Source organism: Lytechinus pictus, chromosome 15, assembly GCF_037042905.1.
Source record: "Lytechinus pictus isolate F3 Inbred chromosome 15, Lp3.0, whole genome shotgun sequence".
Lineage (NCBI taxonomy): Eukaryota > Metazoa > Echinodermata > Echinoidea > Temnopleuroida > Toxopneustidae > Lytechinus > Lytechinus pictus.
Window position 1 is genome coordinate 9,074,581 of NC_087259.1, and position 24,002 is coordinate 9,098,582.

General features: G+C 35.7%; 1 protein-coding gene across 2 annotated transcripts in view; it reads left to right on the forward strand.

Annotated features, from left to right (window-relative positions):
* The window catches only part of LOC129277716 (uncharacterized), a 31,491-nt gene extending 14,300 nt beyond the window's left edge, over nucleotides 1-17,191 (forward strand). Inside the window, exons 8-14 of one of the 2 annotated variants that reach the window (XM_054913865.2) lie at nucleotides 4,295-4,498; nucleotides 6,120-6,183; nucleotides 6,712-6,904; nucleotides 7,425-7,554; nucleotides 8,530-8,674; nucleotides 9,360-9,443; nucleotides 14,620-17,191. In XM_054913865.2, the coding sequence (XP_054769840.2) occupies nucleotides 4,295-4,498; nucleotides 6,120-6,183; nucleotides 6,712-6,904; nucleotides 7,425-7,554; nucleotides 8,530-8,674; nucleotides 9,360-9,443; nucleotides 14,620-14,871 (1,072 nt within the window). In that variant the 3' untranslated portion in view covers nucleotides 14,872-17,191. Of the gene's footprint in view, nucleotides 1-4,219; nucleotides 4,499-6,119; nucleotides 6,184-6,711; nucleotides 6,905-7,424; nucleotides 7,555-8,529; nucleotides 8,675-9,359; nucleotides 9,444-14,619 lie in introns of both variants that reach the window. The other variant, XM_054913864.2, reaches the window with a different exon arrangement.
* The last annotated feature ends 6,811 nt before the right edge of the window (nucleotides 17,192-24,002 follow it).

Below are 24,002 nucleotides of genomic sequence, written 5' to 3' on the forward strand. Positions count from 1 at the left end.
TCTCCTGATACCCGTGAAGAACTCTTTCAAGGCAAAAGAAGGTTGCTACCCATGTTATAACTCTAAAATTTAGCTTATTCTGAACTGTCATCAAACTATGTAAATTTTGAGGTAGGAGGTTTTATCAGCCCAGGGAGGATATGTCAGTGTATGGAATGAAATTAAGATGGTGTTTTTGGTAACTTAACTTTACATTTCACCTTCTTTTGGGCACAATTTTGTCCGGGCTTCATTTTTATAATATATCACAGACAGGTGATAGGTGGGACCTCACAGCTCAGATTTAAAAAGTCAAATCAATATTAACCTATGCTTAAATGGAGAACTAATTTGTAGTAAATGTGGGTAGTCACTGTTTGTTGTGTTTTTGCAGATGTCAACCGTGTGGGGACGAATTTCTTAGTCAGAGGTAGGCTCCATGCCTTCCCCAAAATGAAATAAAATAGCTTTTACATGTATATGTGACCTGCAACCCGCAAACCAACAAAAGTTGTCCCTTACAAATTTTGAGGTTATAAGTGAGCTTGAAAAAGCAAATCCTAAGCTTTAAAATCATATATACCTGTAGCTTTGCAAAATTGAGCAACATTAACCCACACAAGTATTAAGATACATTAATATTTAGATTTATTTATTTTCTGTCAACAAAATACAAACGAACATTATAATGGAAAATATTTACAGAATTTTTGATAAAACATAGAAGTATGATAAACATGAAATTCAGTAACAGCTAACAAAAATAAGGAGAAAACAAGGTTTGATATGAGGGGTTCACTCAAGCATGAGATGTGCACACTGTGCAATCTCTGTGAAACTTCCAATCAGTCCGGCAAAATGGTGTAAAGAAAAACCCCTGCAGCTTGTTACAGCTTCAAATTTTGACAGTACGAAGAAGAGTTACTCTTTCAGATAAGATAATATTCTTATTTTTACTTTTTGGAGATTTAATGATTCTTTTTGCTATTTACAGGAAACCCTCTCTATCTACATTGTACTTATTGTTGGTTTGTGGTGCCTGGTCATATATTTGTAGAAATCTCAGCCGTTGTATTGATAAAAACATATTTAATAATTATTACGCTGTAAAGACAAAAAATATCACTGTAGCCAACTTAGATTTAGAGGTGAAAATGTTATTGCTATCATTGTAGCCATTTCATATTTCAAGTTGGAAGCTCCATTGCTGTCATTGTAGCTAATTCTGATATTAAATAGTAGATGAATTCATTATTGGTACTCTTTTAATCTATTCAGATTTTGAGGTGAAAGTATCACTTTCTCTGTAGGGGAATGGGATACAGAGATGAAAATGTTATCGCTATCATTGTAGACAATTTAGATGTAGAGGCAAAATTATGATTGCTTTCATTGTAGCCGATGCAGAGAGAAACTAGTCAATGAAATTATTTTTAGAATTATTGTAATCAATTCAGATTTTGAGGTGAGAGTATCACTTTCATTGTAGCAGAATAGGATAGTGGGATAAAAATATTATCGCTCTCATTGTAGCCAATTCTGAGAAAATATAGGAACCAAATTATTATTGCTATCATTGTAGCTAGTTCAGATGGTATTTGGTATCATAGATTACTGCTACCATTGTTATCAATTTAGATTTAGAGGTGAAATTATAATTGCTATCATTGTAGCCAATTCAGATATGTATTGGTATCATCGTAATCAATTCAGATTATTGTGGCAAGTTCGCATATATATAGAGATGACATTATTTTCAGAATACAGCTTAAAGAATCCTGCTTTTAAAAAATAAAATCCTGCCTGTATATAAAATCATCATGCTACATGTATATGCAAATGTCTGCCATGGTTCCCTCTGGGAGAATGGGGGGGGGGGGGGGTTGCATTTAGGACTTTACTGTACATCATCCATATATTCACTTTCCTTTTTAGAAAGTACACTAAAACAAGGAATGAATGATGATATTATGCAACATTTACACAGCGCTTTATACAATGTTCCTATAAAGAAATTTGCATTCTATAACCCCTGCTTTAGCCTGTCTACCCTAATCGGATGCTCAACAAGCATTCAAGGAATTAGTCTTTAGCAGGTACATGTACATGTACCCAATTACTACACCAGGGTGGAGGGTGGCAAATGTAGATAAATGCCTTGTCAAAGGATGACAATGTTGTGGTAGGATTCTAACCCCAGACCTTGTGGTTGAGCCATGGTACCCTATCCAGTGAAGTCCACTTTATATTTCAGGATTTTAGACCTAAACAGTGGTGTACTCCTTTTTCATATTTTGCATATTTTTGGTTCCCTTATCGTGACACATGCATGGTATCGCAATTGGTGACGAGAACGATAAAATGTTTTCATATTTCGTAAATGCGCATGGTGTGCAGGCCTCAATGAGACCCCCCCAACCATGAAAATCATAATAAAACTTAAATACACGAAACCAATCTCTGTTTATTCTCACAAAAAATTCCTTCCAGTGAGTATAATGCATATAAAATGCATTTAAAGATTCCTACAGAAGGAAACTACATAGAAATTATTCTAATTGAAATATTAGTGCATGCTGGTTAAGTTTTCTAATTTCCTTTACATACATGTACCCGTATTAAAAGCTATGATTAGATAATAATGGAGAGTTACAGTATCCCTTCTTTTGCGTCCACAACTTTGAATGTTTGATATCCAATCGTACTCTTGCTGACTGATTAACATGGTCGAGATAAATATTTTCTTGAACATGAGTTTCTCTTCCAGGATTATGTGCCTACAGCGCTTCGTCGATATACACTAGCATATGATCATGAAATGATGTGTACAAAAATAAGAGATAGTCACACTCAATGCTTTTTTTTCATGCTTTTTATGTCAAATGTCAACTAGCATATGTTGTGTCACCCATCTTATGTGTTCTTGTATATTTGTGTATTTCTTGTGTTCCTGTTCATGCAAAGAAAAAAAAAGAAATAATCAAAACTGCATTGATTTTGATAAATATTATTGTCATTCTGTATTAAATGATTTTGCCTTTAATTATAAAAGTGACAAATATACCCATTAGGAGGATTTCACAACTGTGGTTTGAATGAAGTCCTTGGGCTATTACAGTTTTGTGACAAAGGTATGCTTTACACTGGGAAAGAACCAAAAGATCCAATAACTTTTGATAAAGTACATGTGGATTTGTTAAAATTCACTAGATATACTCCCGCACTTGCTGTATCATGGTTTACGCTGATTAATTCTACCAAATGTTCTTTTTCAGCGTACATGTATGCAAAGTGAAGGGTACCTATGCCACAGAATTTGAAGAGTCCATTGTCTATAAACCGCCTCTGTGAATTAACTCATTAGTACTATTTAATCCTAAATGTTGTGTTTATTCAATGTTTACTTAACATCCTGAAGCATCTCGTGAAACAAATAGTCATTGATTTTCAATGACTAAGCTACCAAAATCCTGGCATCTGATTGGCTCAGAGCAAATTTGTCAGTGAAAACCACTGTTTGTTTCATGAAAACCTCCCCTGGACTTAACCTCAAGATTTCCATTTACATGTAGACCTTGTCACACAAAATTAACAGTCCGTTTTATACTCTTTTAACACGACTACAATTGTTGCTATTATTTCTTCATAAATACATGTACACCTTAACATTTTAGGGAAGTTACAAATCTGTATTATTTGTTTCAACTCATTGAGCACCTTATTAACCCTAACTTCTCTTTATTTCAAGCCATCATTATTATGATTAATATGTTTAACACTCATAATCGTATGAGATTATCCACTCACTTGATAAAACAATATTAAATATTGTGCACAATTAATGCATTTCTGAGAAAATTCATTCTGATTTATCATCTATATTCAGGTAACATATACGTCTATAAAATCATTTGTATTTGATGTTTATTGAGTTTGGTCAATCTACAAAAATAGTAACCAATGGGCTATGGTTTGAATTTCATTGTATGTTTCTTTGTTAAACATTTGCTTTTATTATTCTGCTATACAGACAATTTCCTTTACATTGCATTAATTTTTGATCAATGTGTTTTGCTAACAATTTATTTTCCCATTTCTGTACTTCTATCTATTTTGTTTCTTATGCTCTATTTCACCGTGCACGGTAACCAACTATTATTTGCTTTGATCTGTTTTGTCGCCATGGTAACTAGAATAGAAAACACAGCACCCAAAACTAACTTTCATGCCTCCATCACAGCACTACTTCTTCCACCTCCTCCGCTGCCTTAACCTTTGACCTCAGTAATGATGATGACCCCTATGACCCCGACAGGGAACTGGCCGACATGGGGACGGCCCATGCCTTCCTCTGCGACCTGGTGGAGAGACAGTGTTTGCCGATCTTTGACGACCTGGACACGGCGCTCCATTGCACGGCGAAGGTGCTGAACCAGGGCGTGCCGATCCCGGAGTTGGGCCTGAGCGACGGGGCCCAGCCAGTCAAGTACCCGGATGTCAGAATCGGACTGAGACTGATGTAAGTGGCTTTATATCAATGGTATATGCCCTGTCACAGTGTTACATGCAGGCAATCACCCACAGTTCACCTGCAATAAAATTTGATTATGTTAAAAACTTTTCTGCAGGCAAATCAGATTTGAGAGCACTCCCGTGGGCGACTGTGCCGCGTATGAGATACGTGCCAGATACTGTCGATGCAGGCAACCTACGGGTAGCAAAAATAGTCACCCACAAGTCACACACAAGTCTTGCACGGAAAGATGTGACAGAGCCCTATGTTCAACAGGAAAGAATGGCAGATCTAATTTGGAGCTAAAATTTTTAATGTGGAGCTAACTGCTGAATTTAATTTTTTTAACTTTATCAATAGCAGTTATTGTATTTTCTAAGGTCACAAGGAAATGAGTTTGCTTTTAGTAATTTTATATGGTATTTTGTTTTAGAAAAGTGCTTCTAGGTAAGATCTGGGCGCCATTGAATAAAAGTGACCAATATGGTAGCTTTGCCATGCAATGGTATCTTGCATGGAATCCTTGGTTTTGATTGGCTATTGATAAATGTAACCATGGAAGTTACCACTGGATAGCAAAGTTACCATAATAGTAACTTTTATGCAACGGGGCCCTGAGGTGCAAGGGATTGCACCGTACATGTATGTGTGCTTGCAACCATGGGTGTAAATCGATGACGTCATACTATTCAAGAGGGGGGATGCAACAATAGTTAACCCCTCCCCCCCCAAACAATCGGTTACCAGCTTGGATTTACGCCAGTGCTAGCAACTGATGTCTTCACTGAAACTCTTGGGCCTGTATTCTGATGGCAGGTTTAACTTAAACTCAGGTTTAAAGTTGTGGTTTAAGTATGGATAGCCAATTGTTACATAAATCACTAACAGTAAAGATATCATACTTCAGCTCATTTGGCTCTCAAATCATTCATACTTGTCTAGGAAGTATAAATATATGATTGTATTCACTAACGATGAATCAAGAAAGAGCACAGTAAACATAAGAAACATACAACTCCTTAAAATTTTGATACTTATGGCTTCCCATACTTAAACCACAACTTTAAACCTGAGTTTAAGTTAAATCCGACTTCAGAATACGGGCCCAACTGGTTAGATCAGTTGGTATCCATTTATACCTGTTTAAAATCAACTTTCCTAAAGTCGACTTGAATACCTCAATAGACAATTTGAGTCTTTCAAATTCCAAATGATTTTGTGTTCATATATGTTATTGTTTGTGTATGTGCGAATGCAATATTTCCTCTCTTGTTACTCTCGTCTTTCAATCTGAGGGATGTGGGTTCGATTCCCAACCTTGGTGTGTTTTCCTTGAAAAAATTTACCCACATTGTGCTGCACTCAATCTATGTGAGGTGATTGGTAGGAAGAAATCCCTCGGATGCTTGAGCGCCTAGGTAGTCAAGCTAACGCCAGGGTAATAATTGTAGGAGTGCCCGCTGGGAGAACAGTTATCAGAACTGGAGTGGCTACTCTGGGTACATATACCGTTATTATTATTATTATAATATATTCCTGTCAAAACCTTGCCTTTATTCCACTTTGTATCCTTTATTGATAATTCTGCAACATTTGATGAATTTTGTGTTTTGTTTTTTATTTTTAGAAACTTGAAAGAGACTTTTAGGACATATGATCCTCAAAAGACTGGCCTCATAGCATTAACAGATGTAAGTTGATCAGCCCAATGTATGACAATATTTGTTCGGCTTTCTTGATTCTTATTTGTTCTGTAACTGTCAGAACGAAGACAGAATGACTGTATTTTGTCCTAAGTTCAATACCTCAGATTTGAGCTTATTTCATAGTGTTAGTGTAGAAACCCAACATGTGTAAGGAACTTAAGAGAAAAATGATTTTAAATGGCAACACAATCTTTGTTTTGGAGAAAAAATGTTGTGTTAATTTTACAACGAAATGGTCTTGGTACTATTATACATGGTACTGTTGCTGTTGCATTATTTGTTTTTCCATTTGGATATTTTACAAATATGATTCGATATTTATTTTATTTAGTATGATACTTCATAAAGTGGAGATTGACACTGTTTTTTCCCCATGAGATTAAACTAAAGTTTGTTGATTTTGTAATGATATTGCATGCACTAAAATGGGCTAGATGTGCAAATGCCTATATATGTATTATAATATCCAAAATTTTAATTTGTTCTTCAAACCTCTTTATTTCTCTCAACTAGGCGCTGCTAGCTATGAGGTCATTGACCCAGAAAGACCTGTCTTTCCCAGCCTACGATCAGATCGTCAGGAGTTGTAGCAAGTCCGGGGACAAACCAGAATTTGACTACAACGAGTTCTGTTGCCTTGTGACGGAGTATCTTTTCTATCAACCCGCCCGCAATGGCCTTTCAAAGTTCTTCCAATCAACTTACAGTGAGTATTGAACAGGGCTGTAGTCGAGGCTGGCCTTCAGGTGACACAACATTTGCTCCGGTAACAATTGATCCGGGCTTTATTCCGTCTAAAATATAGGGTTAGGGTCGCGATAGGGTTTTATGTTAAGTTTATGATACGGTATAGTGTTAAATCCAGGATTGAAGTTGGTAATTCCATTAATGTGTGGAATTTGCAGTGGAGCAATTGTCAGTACTGACCACACAGAAATGCTGTTAGCGCTAACAGTGCGCCAGCAGAGGCTCTGTTACAAGCGGTAATGTGTAAGCAATGCCTAATGTTACAACAATGCATTACTTACACATTGAAATGAATGTTTTGACTTCACAATCCGAAAGATGTGACTGGATTTACTGTTAGCTGTTAGCGCTCTGGTAGGCTAACAACGTTTCTGTGTGGCCGGCACAGGTTGGCAGCTCTGGAAATGTGCTCCAAAAATGGCATTTGTTTATACAGAAGTCTTTATCTTCTACGTTTACTTTCCCGTGTCACCGTCCAGGGTTCTTCCGTCAGTTTGGGCGGGGCGATGTCGAGGAGGAGGAGGAGGTTGAGGTCCAGCGAGATGTCTTCCTCGGTGGATCCTGTCGGGATAGTCATTGGAGGGAAAAGATCGTCATTCCAATCCTTAGGTGTGTATTGCCGTACATCTTTCTAAATTCATGGCTTACAAATTGTATTCAATCACAGAGGCACTACATTTTTTTTACAAGCGCTGCTTCTTTTTTTAAAATACCTCATTACTCATGTTTTCTTTATCATGTGCAATCAATCTATAGATTTTAGCGAAGATTTATTGCCAATATGCCTCAATCCTTGTGTATCTTTTATATTGTTATATTGTATCTTTCCATTTGGCACAGGAGAATTAAATGCTTGAACTTGAAATTTTGAGTTGTTCTTAGAAAAGGCCATAATTCATTCTAGTGTCAAGAATAGTGTCTTACATGAATCTTGAGACAGTGGGTTTGTATAATGTCTATGATGGTTGGGCTGTGCTCTGCATCTGTGCTCAGTGGGCAGCGATGCTTTGGCTTTAATACGCATTCTAGTTTATTAACACCTGTATCAAGTTCCATAATGAATAAAATGTTTAAGGAATGAATGCATAAATGAAAGAATGAATGGATAAATTAATAATAAATAAAGAAGTCAATGAATGAAACTAAAAAAGAAAAACAAAAATAATGGATGAATGAATAAGTAGATAGAGAAATTAATGAATGGGTGAGTGAATGAATGAATAAGTAAATATGTGAATAGCAATTTACAGAAGCGAGATAGCTCTGCTGGTAAAGCATCTGCCTACCAACCAAAGATCGTGGATCGGAGTCCTCCACAAGCAGATGACTGAAGTCCGCATTATGCATTAAGGTGGCCCTCCTGTTTCATAAAAAATTGATATTTATGCATTATACAGTATGGGGCTGCTGCTCGTTTATGACGTCACAAATCCAAAACTTGGAATTCTAATAACTTTCTTAATCTTTGATGGATTTTCCTCAAACTTTCACCAATTTTTTTAAAGTATTTTTTCTGCTTTTTTTACGCCTCACTTTTTTCAGGGTGAACTTCCCCTTTAACTGCTATTTTTTCCCACCCTCCAGGAAAAATGGCATGACCTATTTTGATCCAGTTGTACCCAACTGGAATCTCAGGTATCTCCCTCTAGAGGCCCAAGCTAAGGACAACTGTAACTACCTCTTCTTTGTCATCAATAATCTATCCAGGTCATCTGCTTCCATGGTCGAGGTAAATATTTGTTATATTGAATGGTTCAGAATCAGTGGCGTACCTAGGATTTTCCAAAGGGGGGGCAAATTCGTCCGCCAAAAAATTTGACAAGCAAAAAAAAAAAAAGGTCTTCAACCGCAAGTGAAGGACATTTCGCACCAGAAAAAAAATTGACAAGCAAAAAAAAACCAAAGGTCTTCAAGTTCAAGGGAGGGGGCCACTTGTGGCTCTTCAGTTTTGACTCGTCAGGGGGGGCAGGGATACGTCCTTTGCATGAGTTGTGACTCCGTCAGGGGGGGCAGTCTGCCCCCCCCCTTAGGTACGCTAGTGTTCAGAATGGGATATCAGTAATGATTTTAGGTTTTTTTTGGCAATGCATTAAAAACACCTTTTGATCTGCATGATCTACCTGTGCAATATTATATCGTATTGCATGATACGTGTAACTTTTGGAAAACATACAAAGTAACATAGTAATGTAAAGATAGAGGAGACAGCAAGGAAAGGGAAAGATCTTTGTATATACATGTAGCTTGTATTTATCATATGACACTTTTAGGAAATAAGATCTTGAAGTGGTTAATTGTCAAACTTTATGACACTGTAAATTTATGAATTTATTTTATTTTATCGGTCTGCCAGGGTTCAGCATCGGTAATTGGTATGACTCAAGCCTACTTATGATTGTCTTTTATAATTGCAGGTCGCTCACTATATTGGCCAAGCTCGGAATGTGATTTTGTGTATACAGGACCTCAAAGATGGAGTGGTCGTCAATGGAGAGGAGGTGATTATGTTTCTTCTAAGTTATTGCTGATTGGGTGACAAGACTTTGTATTTGATGGGGGGGGGGAAGTTATGCACTTTGTTTTACAATGATAAAAACTTTGACAATTTTAATATTTGAACAGATTGTCTTACTCTAAATTGTAGAAAATATTTCAAAGATCCTAACCCAAGAAGAGAATATTGCAAAACTCACTAAAAACGAAAATCCTGCTGAGTTTCCCAAACACCTCTTGATTTTGGCGCCAGATTTGGAAGGGGTCCTAAAGCTACCACTCTACTTATCTTGTTAATAAATCATATTTCCTGTGCCTCAATTTCTCCAAACTTGCTGTCAGTTGTGGGTTTTCTCTGCATTTTGGGATTTATTGCAGCCTCTGTAAAAGATATGAATAGGAATCATTTGTCACAATGCAGTCCTGGCTCCGTGTAGAGATTGATATTTTGCCAATGAAATTGTATGCACAATTAGACAAGACCAATATGGGGAGAATTTGAGTTCAAGAAGCATTTTGGGGTAAAAGTTGGAAACCGGTCTATTTAACCTACATGTAATTTGAATGTGCTGAATCCGATAAGACCGGTTCCCAAGCCAATTATATCTTTGATTCAGCTCCATCAGAACTGCAATCATGGCAGTTAACCAAGAACAATTTGTAATAAATGCAAAGGGTCTGTATTACTGGATCACATACTAATTTTTTTGGTCATAAGCGATTTATTTATTTATTTGGCGACGATACATTTTCTCCAATTCAACTATCAAAGTGATAACTGAAAACCACAGCTTCTTTCCAATCCTTGCCTTGGAATATTCTTTGACGAACGATACTGAATACAGAAGAGGAAATGATAAAAATGGGGCTAAACACTGATTAGCTCCATGGTAAAAACATGGGCAAAACAAAAAGGTTTCCAGCCCAGTCACTGCCCAATGCAGAACAAATTTTCACACTGCGTCCTATGGTTGAAAAGTGCTAGGGATGCCTGATGAAGGTAAACCAGCATGGAGACAGTTGCAGAAGTCCAGTCTAGAGGTTATCCGGTCATGGATGATATTTTCCGCACCACCTCATGTACATGTAAGACAATGAGTGATCTCAGCAATTCTGTGGAGCTGGTAATATGCAGATTGGCAGGCATGTAATGTGTGTTTCTTCATGCTCATTGTTCTATCAAAGACTATGCCAAGATATCCAGCCTTGCATACTGGAGATATATAGCTTCCTCACCTAGTAGAACTGGAGTTGTAGTCATAATAATTACGCATATATGGAGATGACAGAACAAGATACTTCGCTTTTTATCGTTAAGCTCCAGGAGTTGACCTTCATCCAACATCGAATCCTCAATCGCAGCACCAAAAACAACAGCTGCACGAACCTCTCTATCTTTAAATTTTGGATCAAAAGTGAGGTGTACAGCTGGATGTCATCAGCATAGAAGTGTATACCAAGACCATGTTGCCACATTATAGAGCCAAGAGGAGTGATGTACAGTTTAAAGAACTAGGGACCAAGGACAGACTCCCTAAGAACTCCATAGGAAAGGGTATAGTCACAGGAGACTGCATGCCAGTGATGAATACAGCTGTCCTCTGTTGGCAAGGTAAGAGGAAAGCTATTGGAGTGCAGAATCATCAATTCCAAAACAGACTGCAGTCTCCCAAGAAGAATGACATGTTTAGTGGTATCAAAACCGGTTGACAAGTTAAACATAACTTAGGCAACTGCTTTCCTCATAGAAAGAGATCTCCTGGCTCTACAATCGAAGAAATTCTCGACCTAGACTTTGACGGTGATATCTCAGACTCGCATGCAGCCTATCAGAGCTGGGTAAGCTATTGGATGCTGTTGGGTTAAATACCAATCAAAAGAAGTGGATTAATAATCACCTACAGGAACACCAAACATGTCAGGAACCCACCATCCTCTGAAAGATATCTTCGTTATCAATTAGAGATAGTCTATCTTATGAAGATATGAAGATGTGTGAATATTAGAAGTTCGATAAATGGCCAAGGAGACATTACACAATTCACTGCGGCATTGAAAATGTGCACTCCGAGCATTTAACACCTGAAACAAGATCTGGTCAGACAGCAGATTCTCTCTCAAGACAAAAGTTTTGGTTTTCTCTATGGATCTGTGACATGAGAATCAGACATATCTCAAGAACACAAACACGATGACTTTGATACGAACTGCCTCCGTAGAATACTTGTAGTACATTGGTTTGATTTCAACAATTAGAGATGACTTTTATAATATGAGGCTGCCCCGGCCATCAATCAAGCAATCCAATGGAACACCAAATCAATGATAACTGACATTGATCATTCAACACCCCGAAGGTAAAGGTGTATATCAAGCTGGGGGAAGCTGGATGCCTCTAAGTTGGATGAAGCGGCAATCCTTGATAGGACAGGTGCAGTACTGCATTGGAAAAGATATATTATGGAGATGCACATGTAATCCGTTAATGAAGTCCAATGATCAAAATTTGTTATTAAAAGGACATGCAGTGACTTATTCGTTGTTGAACTTCAAAACATCACAGTCTGGCTTTTAAACCATGGAAAACGGTCTAATTGATAGGCAAAATGAGAAATTAGATTGTTTATATGTGGGTTCAGTTCTGAGAATTGGGACAATTTGACAAGCATAATGGAGAAACACACAGGACATCTCATTTTCAGCAGACTGTTTTCACTTCATTTTGCTAAAGAAAAACACACTAAATTTATGTACATGTATGTGTGATCAGATTCTGTTGGTCGGGGAACATAACTACTCCAAAGGATATTAAATGCAACTGATTGACTATTAGGAGTTGAGAATTACAGTACTGTCATGATTCAAATTCAATAATTCATCATCTAAAATTGTAAATGTGAATGAATTGATTGATATCATAATTCAAGAAACCATTTTATAATCAAAATTTAAGCAATTAATAGTGACATTCGCTTGAATACAGATAGGTTAATGAAATTTGTTGGATCACCACCAGTGTGCTTTGAAATGGGAAGGCCCTCCCTGCAGGAATTTACTTTTGTATGCAGATGTGGGTGTGGGAGTGGGTGCATCTGTTTATGTCCATGGATATATACGAATAAAGAATGTTAAAAAATTGATTACATAATTAAGTCATTGAAGCTAATTATTTTCTGCCATTGATAATCAATACTTTGACAGATCCCATAACAAAACATGTACAAAACAAAAGGTACAAAATACAAAGAAATACATAAGAAATTAAAAAACAATCTAATACATTATTATTCACTGTGATATTATATTCTAAGGGCCGTACAATTATTTGTAATGATGCAAATGCTATTTGTACCAAAAATATAAACAGTTGAGCTGAAATTATAAAATTATAGCATACTGATCCAAAATATGCATAAATTTGCATAATTAATTAGCCACGAACAAAAATAACAAATTTTCCCTATAGGTACACGTATGAATGCAGGATTTTGCAGTATTCATGTCTTTGAAAACGAATATAATTAAAGAAAATTGTTGAAATAATATTTTGAATTGTCAATTTGGCAGCCATTTTGTTTATGCAAATTAGGTGGTCAAAACATGAGAAATTAGCTTGGGAACCAATCTTATCAGATTCAGCATATTTGAATTGTGTGAAATAGTCCGGTTTCCAACTTTTACCCCAAAATGCTTCTTAAAGTTTATATAGGCCTCTTTTTCCAGAATGGCTCTAGTCTAAATGGGTGGTGCGTAGCTTTGGGACCCTTTACCCTGAGAAGACGGGGGGGGGGGGGGGGGGGGGCTGATTCAGCCCCCTTGAAATTTTTCGCGATAAATCCACTGCGCAATTTTTTTTTACCGCGTTGCTCGCTGACTTTATACTTTTTAAGTCCTATGCGAAATTGCAACCCCCGGATATGTGGTTCCAAAATTACGCAACATTTCGTAAGTTCATGCAGACCCAAAATTGCTCAAAAACGGGAATTAGTGTACAAATCCAATGCAAATAGTGTTTGAAGCCAAAATTCATAAATGAATCATTGTTTTTCCTTTTACTGATTATATCAATTAATTCCATCTTGTTAAGGGTCAGAATTAAGTTCCCAACAATTTCCATTAAAAAACAATAAAAACAAGTTGTAAAACAAAGAAATACGTAATAATATAAATGTGATGTTAAATTTTTAAAAAAAGTACATTTGATCAGATCCTCATGAAGAGTCTGTGTACCAAAAATTAGCATTTTAGGGGCATTATTTACATTTAGTTAATTAGAGCAAACTTTTGATATTATGCATAAATTAGCATAATTAATTAACATTGAGATTTTTCACGAAATTTGATCTTACAGTTTTGTAGATTATGCCATGGGTAAACGGCGTGCCAATTTTCATCGCGATCGACGGCCGAGATCAATTTCAATTGGTATACTGCCCAACTTTGGCAAAAGGAAGCAAGTGACACATCAGCCAAATTTGAGTTATTGTTGTTTCTGAAACACCCTTTGTATGTTGCACGTTCAGGCAAAATTTGGGGAAGAAATAATCGTTCTATGGAAAGATATTGAAGAAAATATGCTGTTAAAGGCATTGACGCTTATGTAAATGACGAACAAACATTGCTCATTTTCAACAAATCATACTTTTGTAACTTGCTTCCTTTTGCCAAAGTACGGCAGTATATTGGATTCTCTATCTTAGGCAGAGTGGTGATGGTGGTGATTTTTTACCTGATTGCTAAGAAAGCAATGAATGTTTGTAAGCAAGCAACCAGAGGACTGATGGCTTAATGTCCTCTCTCCGAGGGAACGGAGTGATGAGATTTGGACTAGGTATCAATCATTAAATTGTTTTGTCCTTTAATGAAAAGGATTTCCCAGACATCTGAAATACTAGGTCTTTTTTCCCCCATGGATGTTTGTTCTTTTTTTATTGTAAAATAATAGTGGGTAGTCTTAGCATAATAGTTACAGGAGGGTGTATTATGATGATATGTCAGAGAATATATAGGCCTACTGTTTCCATTCATTGTAAACAATTTTTTTTTTTCAACAATTAACTATGACATGTTTTTTTTTTAAGAGTCCATTATTTCAATAAAGACTTAATCCAGTATCTTCATAGCAGTGTCATTTCCATTGAGTCTTACCCTCTATATGACCTTCTCTCTATCCAACACCAGCTTACTCCAAGAGCCGTCAAGGACTACAATAGAGGGCGCCAGTACCTTGCCGACGTCGCCAGCCGCGAGCGTGTCCCGATATTCAGTGACGTGGAGGAGGCAACGCACGCCCTCGTGGAGAGGATCAGGAGAGACCAGGAGAAGGTGATGAGGGAGAATCCGTCCCCCTCCCATCAGGCCTGCTACGTCCCTTCCGCTCCACAGAACCCAGCGGAACCTCGGTCACCAATGTCCTCCTGCCTTGGACTTTGACCCTACCGCAGCTGATGGAGCCGATGCTGACTCACTTGCCAAAGTCCTCCAGGGAGTATCTATTATATGAAATAATCGTTGCTGGGGTCATAAAACTTCATACAGTCAAACCTATGTTAGTAGACATCCTTCCAAAGCAGCCACCTGCCTATAGTGACCACTTCAAGTGATTACCTTGGAGCAGAATGTGTGCAGAAGAGCCAGTCAATAGCAGTCACTTGTTTACAAAGGCCACATTAAGTGCTTTCCTTGGGTGGTCACTACAGATGGGCTTCACTGTATTTCAGAATTAAATTTTCTTTTAGAACAGCTCAGATATAGCTTGAATTTTTAAAGAGCTTTTGACAAGTAGCAATCTCTTGCCCAGAAAGAGTGCTCTACAGGAATTAGGAGACTGTTTTCAGACAATATGACGTTGCCACCACTCCATGTTGCTAAAACCCATCCTTTTCTGAGCTGCCCTCAAAGTATTTTAATTAGGGGATACAAGGTTTGAAGAGCCCAGCACTGAAGTGATTGGCAAACATGCTTCCTTGGTTTTCTTTTGCTGGCCATTCTCTAATTCTCTAGCTAGGTGCGATGCAGCTTTCTTAGAAGCGTACCTGGTGAGTCTCGTGACCATAATCCCCTTTTCTGCGGATTGGAATTCTTGCCTTTTTCTTTGAAGTGACCTGCAGGGCCTGTTGCACAAAAGCTTGTGTTTGAACACAAAACAGAATGTGAACTTCTGATTGGGTGAAAGTTAAGCTGCGTTTGATTTTCTCAATTCACTTAAGGTGATCGTTTCACTTTGTTCTGATTTGAAATTTCTCATTTTGGCTCTTGGAAATGGGCTAAACATTAGGCTTATAGTGTAAAAATACAATTCCAAAAGTTTCAAAGTATCATATCTAAAGGAACTATTCTAAAACTTTGGAGATGTAAACCAAAGTTTGAAAATAATTGGGAGTTTGGTTCAGTGAATATGTGTATACAGCGAATCTGTGCACCACAATTAACACAAACTCTAGATGAAACCAGCAGACCTAACATTATACATACATTGTGTACAAGCTACATGTACACTGAATGCACAGTGCAGCTAATAATAGTGTGTGTATAGGAGATACACACAGCAGAAGGGATTCAACACAGCTAACAGTTTTTGAATTTGGGAAAACTGGGCACATGCTGAATGCGTCTTAGAGACGGTTCTCAAAATCAGGCTAATAAATTGCTACTTGTGTCTAAATTAGAGTTTTCAGCCAGGGGGGCCACTTACATTGACGAGTGGATACCATGCGCGACCAAATAACCATGTAAATACGATGTCTTTTTGAAGATAGGGCACGTTACGTACGTAACGTACTAAGGGTGTCAAAAACACTAAAATAATGAAAAAAGGTATCTATTTTCGCTAGGAAGGCTACGTGTTTAGGGTCAAATTTGCGAAGGTATAAAAAATTAAGACTATTTTGTTTTATAAAGGATGTACGTTTTGCACCAAGAGTCAACACTACGTGTTTAGAGTACTATTTGCGCAAGGTGTGGCTGCACTAAACCCAATGATGTAGGTAAAGGTAAAACCGACGTCCGTGACATAACAATTGAAATATCGCTGTACAGGGGTTCAATTCAGGGAATACTTGCCAATAGTATCATTTTGTTTCCAATACTTGTTAAGGGTAGGGTTTCACACGCCAATACTTAAGGGGCGTCATTTTCAGAATATGGAAAATACGTGTTTAGGGTGCTTTTCGAGACCCCATGGTCGCGCATGGTATCCACTTGTCAATGGAACTGGCCCCTCCGGGAGTTTTCAATAATATATTGTGGTCTGTTTCAGGGTTTTGAGGACAAATCAAGCATTCATACACATGTTTCATCTTAGTTTGATAATTTTTTTTTTAAATCAGCTCCTCACAAGGTGAAACGATCCTTTTAAAATCAGATTTTTTACTGCATACTCCTCACATAGCTTTTGCCTAATGATATGCACCTTTCAGTACCAAAGAGTAGGTTAAAAAAGAAATGTTTGCATCTTTACGTTTAAAAGGTAGTGTTTACTTTCGCTCTTTCATATTTTGAATGAAGGACATCGACTTATTATATTGTATATGTAATGTGCAGCAGAAACCAAATTTAAGTCCTGGAAAATATTAACCCTTATTTTACTTGAAGGGGGGTATGATTGAACCCCCCTAGTAAATGCTTTGTCTGAAATAGCCCAGTTAAAATAGGGTTAAGTGACAGTTCTGATTTTTTTTTGGATTGAGTAGCATGTTTTGGAATAATTTAAGAAAACAATTCGTTTGAAATAAAGATATACTTGTACAAATTAGATTTTTATCTCTGTATTTTAGCACTTATTTAGATGAAAGTAGTATTGTATGGTCTCATATGAAATATTAACTACAGTATGCATTTACATGAATAAAAAAAAATATGTAAAACATGACTGAAAATATACTACATGTATAAGTAGTATTTTACGTTGTAAATTTTCATTTTTATAAAAGTAGTTTATATAATGTCTAAATATATATAGAAATGGCATGAGATAATTTGCTTATTTTTACCCTAACTATAGTAATTATAAAATGAATGTATGATACAAAGGTAGTAATCATGATACAAAATGACAAATAGTAATAACAATTATATAGTTATGATGTAGGAAAATAAAAAAAGTACAATGAGATAAGTTGGAATAATTTGCATTCATATAGAGCCATTTTCATAGAGAGCATAAAAGATAAGGGTTGGTAGATAGTTGCAAAGGTAAAAAAAGTTGAATTTGATGTTGAGTTCCCAAATAGATGACATATTTTCAAGCAATATTAGGAAAGAGAAAATTTACTAAGTTTTTTTCTGAACTGGTCTGAAGCTAATGAGTGTTAAATTTAGGAGTGGAAGGATGGTGGGCAATTAAATTTTTATCTATATTTAATTTCCAGGAACACATAACATATAAAAATATGATATTCAATTCTCAAATGACAACAGAATATACATAATAACATAAACAACAACAACAACCAAATGTAAACAAAAGAAATAATTCTTTAAAATATTTATTGAAATATTCATTTGTTTATGCAATTCAAAGTCTTTTGTATGAAATTATTATGAAGCATTATGAAACATCTTCAAACAGTGGACTCATGAATGAAATATATCTAACCGTAGTAACAGGCGTCAATTTGGCGCACTGTGACAAAAGCGCACATCAGCATTGGACATTTTTTATATACGCGCTAAATTAAGTGTAATTTATACAGGAAATCTGCATAAACCATCAAAACTACCTTTGTGAATTCGGGCCTTGGTGTTGATTAATTCATGTGACCTGTTTGTAATAAAATTAATCCTAACTGGACCTCACTTTTGGACAATATACATGTACCTCTTGTGTAAGGAGGACCTCCATTTATTTTGATCAGTCAAGTTCCTATGAAGTTCTACAGTAAGACACCGGTGCCTATTTTATATAGATTCTACTTTCCAAAGATATCACTAATCTTTTCTCGAAAGCATTGCACATTTGGCATTGTGAATTTGTAAATTTTCAGCATTAAGGACATTTTCAATGTTCCTTTATACATGTGTCTAGTCAATTTCTCAAGCATTCATGTATGGAGGGCATTTGGTAACTGATGTTTTTACAACTTACAAAGTCATAATATCATCAATATGAACACATCTGTAAACAGAGGATTTGGAATGCTGAACTTTTGTAGGCATGCGAGCGGTGTATAGCTACACATTTGTTCAAGCAATATCAATGCCATTCACATTTTCATGTTTAAGAATTTGTGCATACAAAAAGAACATCAATATCCTCAGAATGTATTTATTTGTCTGTGAGCAATATTCAGCTCTTTACATGAGGTATTTACAACTGAATTCATAATTCAAAGAGGAATGTTGTATTACCGTTTTCTTTACAGTTCACGTGTTGACTACTAAAAAGTTAGTAATATATGGCCTTGAAAAATGCAACCAATATGTCATGGAACTCATACTTCTTTGTACTGTACATATATATGATATTGTTTAATTATAATTATATAGTATATTCCACCTTTTGATATCGTCATTTCCTGTTTTTGGTGGGGGGGGGGGGGGGTCCTTGACAGTAAAGAAGCGTTGGACTTCAAGAGGCAAAAACATGTTTCTCAATTATTTGGGAAATCATTCCCAATATGGTGCTATTGACAATGTAAAAATGAAACTAAAAACAGTGCATGAAAAATATAATTATTTTTAATTTGATTGATGTAATGTACTGTACACCACTGATATGCAATTTATGTGAACTATATATGTGTATGTATATTACAATTTTGTACAAATTATTATGCCTTTCTTACTGATTATATTAATGCATGTGAATAGATGGTAACTTTGTAGCACCTCTTATGCAACAGTTACACCAACGAAACCGACTTCCGGGCCGGTCCCGTCTTACGAAGTGTTACTATTGATCCAATCAGCCTCAACTCTATGGAAATCCATCCATGTCATAATTTTTTCTACAGGAAATTGGCACAATGTCGTTTGTAAATGAAGAGATGGACACTGAATTTTTCAAGAAAACAATGAATGTATGAATATACATCATAGTTGGAAAATGTTTTGAACAAACATGCATTTTAAAGATAAATGCCAGTTATATCTCGAAATGAGTTCCAACAGAATCTAATGAAAGTACCGCCAAATAGCTCTGGAAGAAAATGCATAATTGCTGAGAAATTAGCAAAATAAGCACAGAATTGCATCAAATGTCAGTTATTTTTCAAAGCAATATTCATATACTGCCACACACATGCTTTCCTGTGTACGTGATCATCAGAATTATCGATTTTGGGCTAAGATTTCATGATTTTACAAAGATAATTTTACATTAATATACCAGATCTAGATGTATGATAATATTTTGACAATTAGCCATGGTTTAAAAGACTTTCTCTTGAAATAATTGTTTGCTGCAACTACTGTCTTTTACCTTTAAATGTTGATGTTTTTGGCTTTCCATAGTTGTGATTGATCGGATTGATCGCAACTCTTTGTAAGACGGGGCTCTGGTCGATCAAAGAAATTGTGTTATTTTGAATGGCATACCATATGTCTGTTTGGAGACGGCTTCGTTGGGTGCGACCGTAGCACCTCTTAGATAGTATTCGATCACATTGCCTAGGATGAACATCACACTGCAAAAACTCCGGTGTTGATTTAACACCAGCCTGGAATCTATTTATATCCACACCAGAAAAGTGTTAAACAACACCTGTTTCGTTTTGATCTAACACCAGATAGGTGTTCATACAACACCAATTAGTATCAAAACAGCATCGGTTTGATTCCAAACTGGTGTTGTTTCAATACTTCTCTGGTGTGGATATATATAGATTCCGGGCTGGTGTTAAATCAACACCAGAGTTTTTGCAGTGCACCTTTGACCTCAGATGACCACTGACCTCCGATTTGATACATGTATAAGGTCGTGACCTTTTTTGTCATTCATAGTTATACAAGTAATCAGTGAAGGATACCAGTACGACCTCTATCCATATTACATGTTAATTTATAGATATTAAAGAGGAATGCTACCCATATGATATTGAAATGCAATAGCAAAGAAACTTTTGTAACAAACATCACTTACTTACTAGTAATTGTTTTACAAGAAAACTAGTCGCATTTTGTATACACAAAACTATTTCTACACATTGGCTTGTATTTTGAAGTCAGGTTTAAATTGAACCCTGGTTTAAAGTTGTGGTTTAAGTATGGAGAGCCAATTGGAGCATAAATCCCTAACAGTAAACATTCAGTTAAATTCATATGACACCCAAATTGTTCATAATTGTCTGGGAATGATAACTGAAGTATTTTCTTCATTATGAAAGCAAAAGGAAACAAAATATTACACAGGAGAAATATACAATAAAAACTTAGTTTTTGATTTATTGGCTTCCCATAATTTTAGTACAGAGTTAGACCATGGTCTAAGTTAAACCTGACTTCAGAATACAGGCCAAAAAGTTCAATTTATATATATTGTCTAGCGTCGCTTCTCTGGTTCTATGGCAAATGAAGGAAATACTGCACCATGGCAAGGGAATATATTTTTTTTCTCAATACAGTATTTGGTGGCAGAGGCTTTTCCCGAAATTGCCCGCTCTTCCCACAAGGAACACAGACACAAAGTAAGAATGAAGGATGGTGGCTAGGCTGAAGCTGGATACAAACGCTTTATTTATTACTATACTCTTAATATGTTTGGACAAGCATGTATATATGATTTGTAGGAGAAACATTGATTGAAATCATACTTGAATATAGAGGAGTAAAATGCTCAATGTCATGTGAATGACATTTGTATAATAGCAAATGATTAACATGCAACAGCTGTATCTGAGATGAAGTTTTCTAGGTTTTTTTTGTTTGTTTTTGAACATGTTCTTGACCTTTAAAATAAACATTAATTATAACATTATTAAACATTATCTCTAGATTATGGGGAAAAGTATACCTATGCAGGAAACTAGTTCACGAAGATATCAAAGTTAGAATTTAGATACCTTCTTCTCAAGGAGAAGGTTTTCGTAATGAATTGATAGTTCCTGATGTTTTTCTGACATAGCAACGGTTGTCGTATGTACAGACTGGATGAAAAAATGTGTTGCAGTTAATAAAAAAAATAGGTCAGGAATAAGGATGTAGAATGAAGAGGGGGTGGGGGGGGGGGGCTTCAGCCCCCCACTTTTTTCCAAAAATGACCATCTGAGTGTGATTTTTTGTGTGGTCAGCCCCCCTTCTACTTTCAAAACAGTTCCATGGCCCCCGAGAGGGAGGGGATATGATGCTCCCTCTCCTTGCCATTCCAATTTTGTGTAAATCATAGAGCCATTCAACATGAAATATATACATTTGAATTTTGTAGCTGGGCCTGACTTTGCATTTTCTGAAACATCTGTCCCTGGTTATTATATATACTGTAGGCCTATATCAAGAGTTGACATGTGTTTGTCAGCCACATTATCGACTATGCTTCTCATAAATACTTGGCTTGAGGCTTTAGACCCTAGACAATAAAAAAAAACTTGAATCTTAGTTCACTGATGTGGATAGACATGGGTCCTGTTTCATAAAGGCTAATAAAGAATAAAAGAATAATAAATTGGCAATTTCTACAAGTTTACTGGCAGCCAATCAAATTGAGTGATTTCAATAGCTTTAAATGGTTATCACAATTTCTTTTCGTAACTTGTTTTGTGAAATGGGCCAATGATCAATTTGACTGATGTGGTATAAAATGTACACTTTTCAATACAAATCAGGGTAGTCTCTTTGATATATGGATTCATTTGATACTTACTCAAATATGCACATTTTTGCATCGTCATTACTTTTAATTTTTTATATACATGTATTAATGAGATGTTATATTGATGCAATTTATTGAAATGAATAGTAATCCTATCATATCAAATCAATTAAGTAAAATCAATTTCAGGTAGACAACTCACTCTGCATACAATCAATGGGCACATCAGGCAATCACATTTGAGTGTGCGAATGACGGAGAAGAAAACAAGATTTCATATTACCTTATACATGTTTGTCAAATGCAATTCACACACTGAAATGTCGTGTTTTCAATTTCAGATGTATACTATATTTTGTAGACCAATTCACTGAATGGAGTATTAAAACAGCAGCTTTACCAGTTCATTTTGCCAGCTTTGAATGTAGCTTGAAGACTAGCTCTGCTTGTATTGGTTGTTCACTGAAGATCGCAGAAAAAGAAGAAGGCCTTATTATGAAAAAAATTGCATTTAAGTGAAACGGTCAAATTACGTTTTTTATGTAATAGCAATTACAATATCGCTCTGCTTACTTTTCATGTTGTAGCTGAATTTGAACTATTTTCAACCATGTTATGATTTTTGATAATCATTTTTTTTTCATTGTCCAAAATCTTCAAAATGTCGGGAAAAGGTATGTTCTTGCATTTATGCTTTCACCTACAGAAAATGATTTTGATTATATATGAAATTGCTCTGAAAGAACAATTGTAGATTTTGTTTAGTGCAATATATTATTAATATGTCTCCCATTTTCTAGGCTGTGACATGTATACATTTAATCAATATTGAAATTGTTTTATTTTGAAATTTGCTTTTTAGAACACCAGTTTTAAATATTCATTGCCTTGTTGCCTTAAGTTGGATAATGTTTTGTTTTTCATATGTTCAAATGACTTGGAATTGGTTGTTCATTACCTTGCATTGTACATTTGTTGTTTGGGGTAGTGATAACTCAGAATGAAGATATGTACATTATTACTTAGTTAAACAGGTGTGGTTCATATAATACTCTAAATTCCGATGAGTTGAAATAAATCCAGATTAGCTGCAAATGGTAACCAGCTAAATATTGAATTCAGATTTTATCTTAAGGATTAACTTTCAAGTTTAAAAATATTCAAATTCCAATCTTTTACCTTTATATTTAAATGCACAAGGTTTAGATCTAAATCTGATATTCTGCTGGTCACTATCCACAGCCAATTTGGATTTATTTTAAATCCTTAGAATTTAGAGTGAACCTTAAGTACAACACCCCAAAATAAACTACACAACAAATTGACATTGTATAGGCCTAATATAGCTTACCAATTTTTGTTTTTAATGCGCTTGTGTACATATAACTATTTTTCTTTTTGTCTCTGAAGGCAATTTTATCTATTTGGTGATTTAAGCATAATGTCTTTTTTCATTTATGAGTATTTCATATCATTACCCATGCTTTCTACAATTTTATGATAACAAAGTATGCTTTCATATTATGGCATGATTTTTAATATCATACGACCCCTTTCTTTCACACCTTGTTTGGCATCCTCTGTTCATATTTAGTGTGAGAGAGTGATCTCTATCATGTTTATACAATTCATATGAGTATTAATGTGACCCATATATTGAAGTTTGATTGTAAACCTTGAATTTGTTATATTTGATTTAAAGGAAAATGAAACCTTAGAAAGAATGTACATGTAGCTTGTGTGAAAACAGAAAAATCAAAGAAACAGATCAAAGTTTGAGAAAAAATTATTAAATAATAAGAAAGTTTTAAGTATTTAA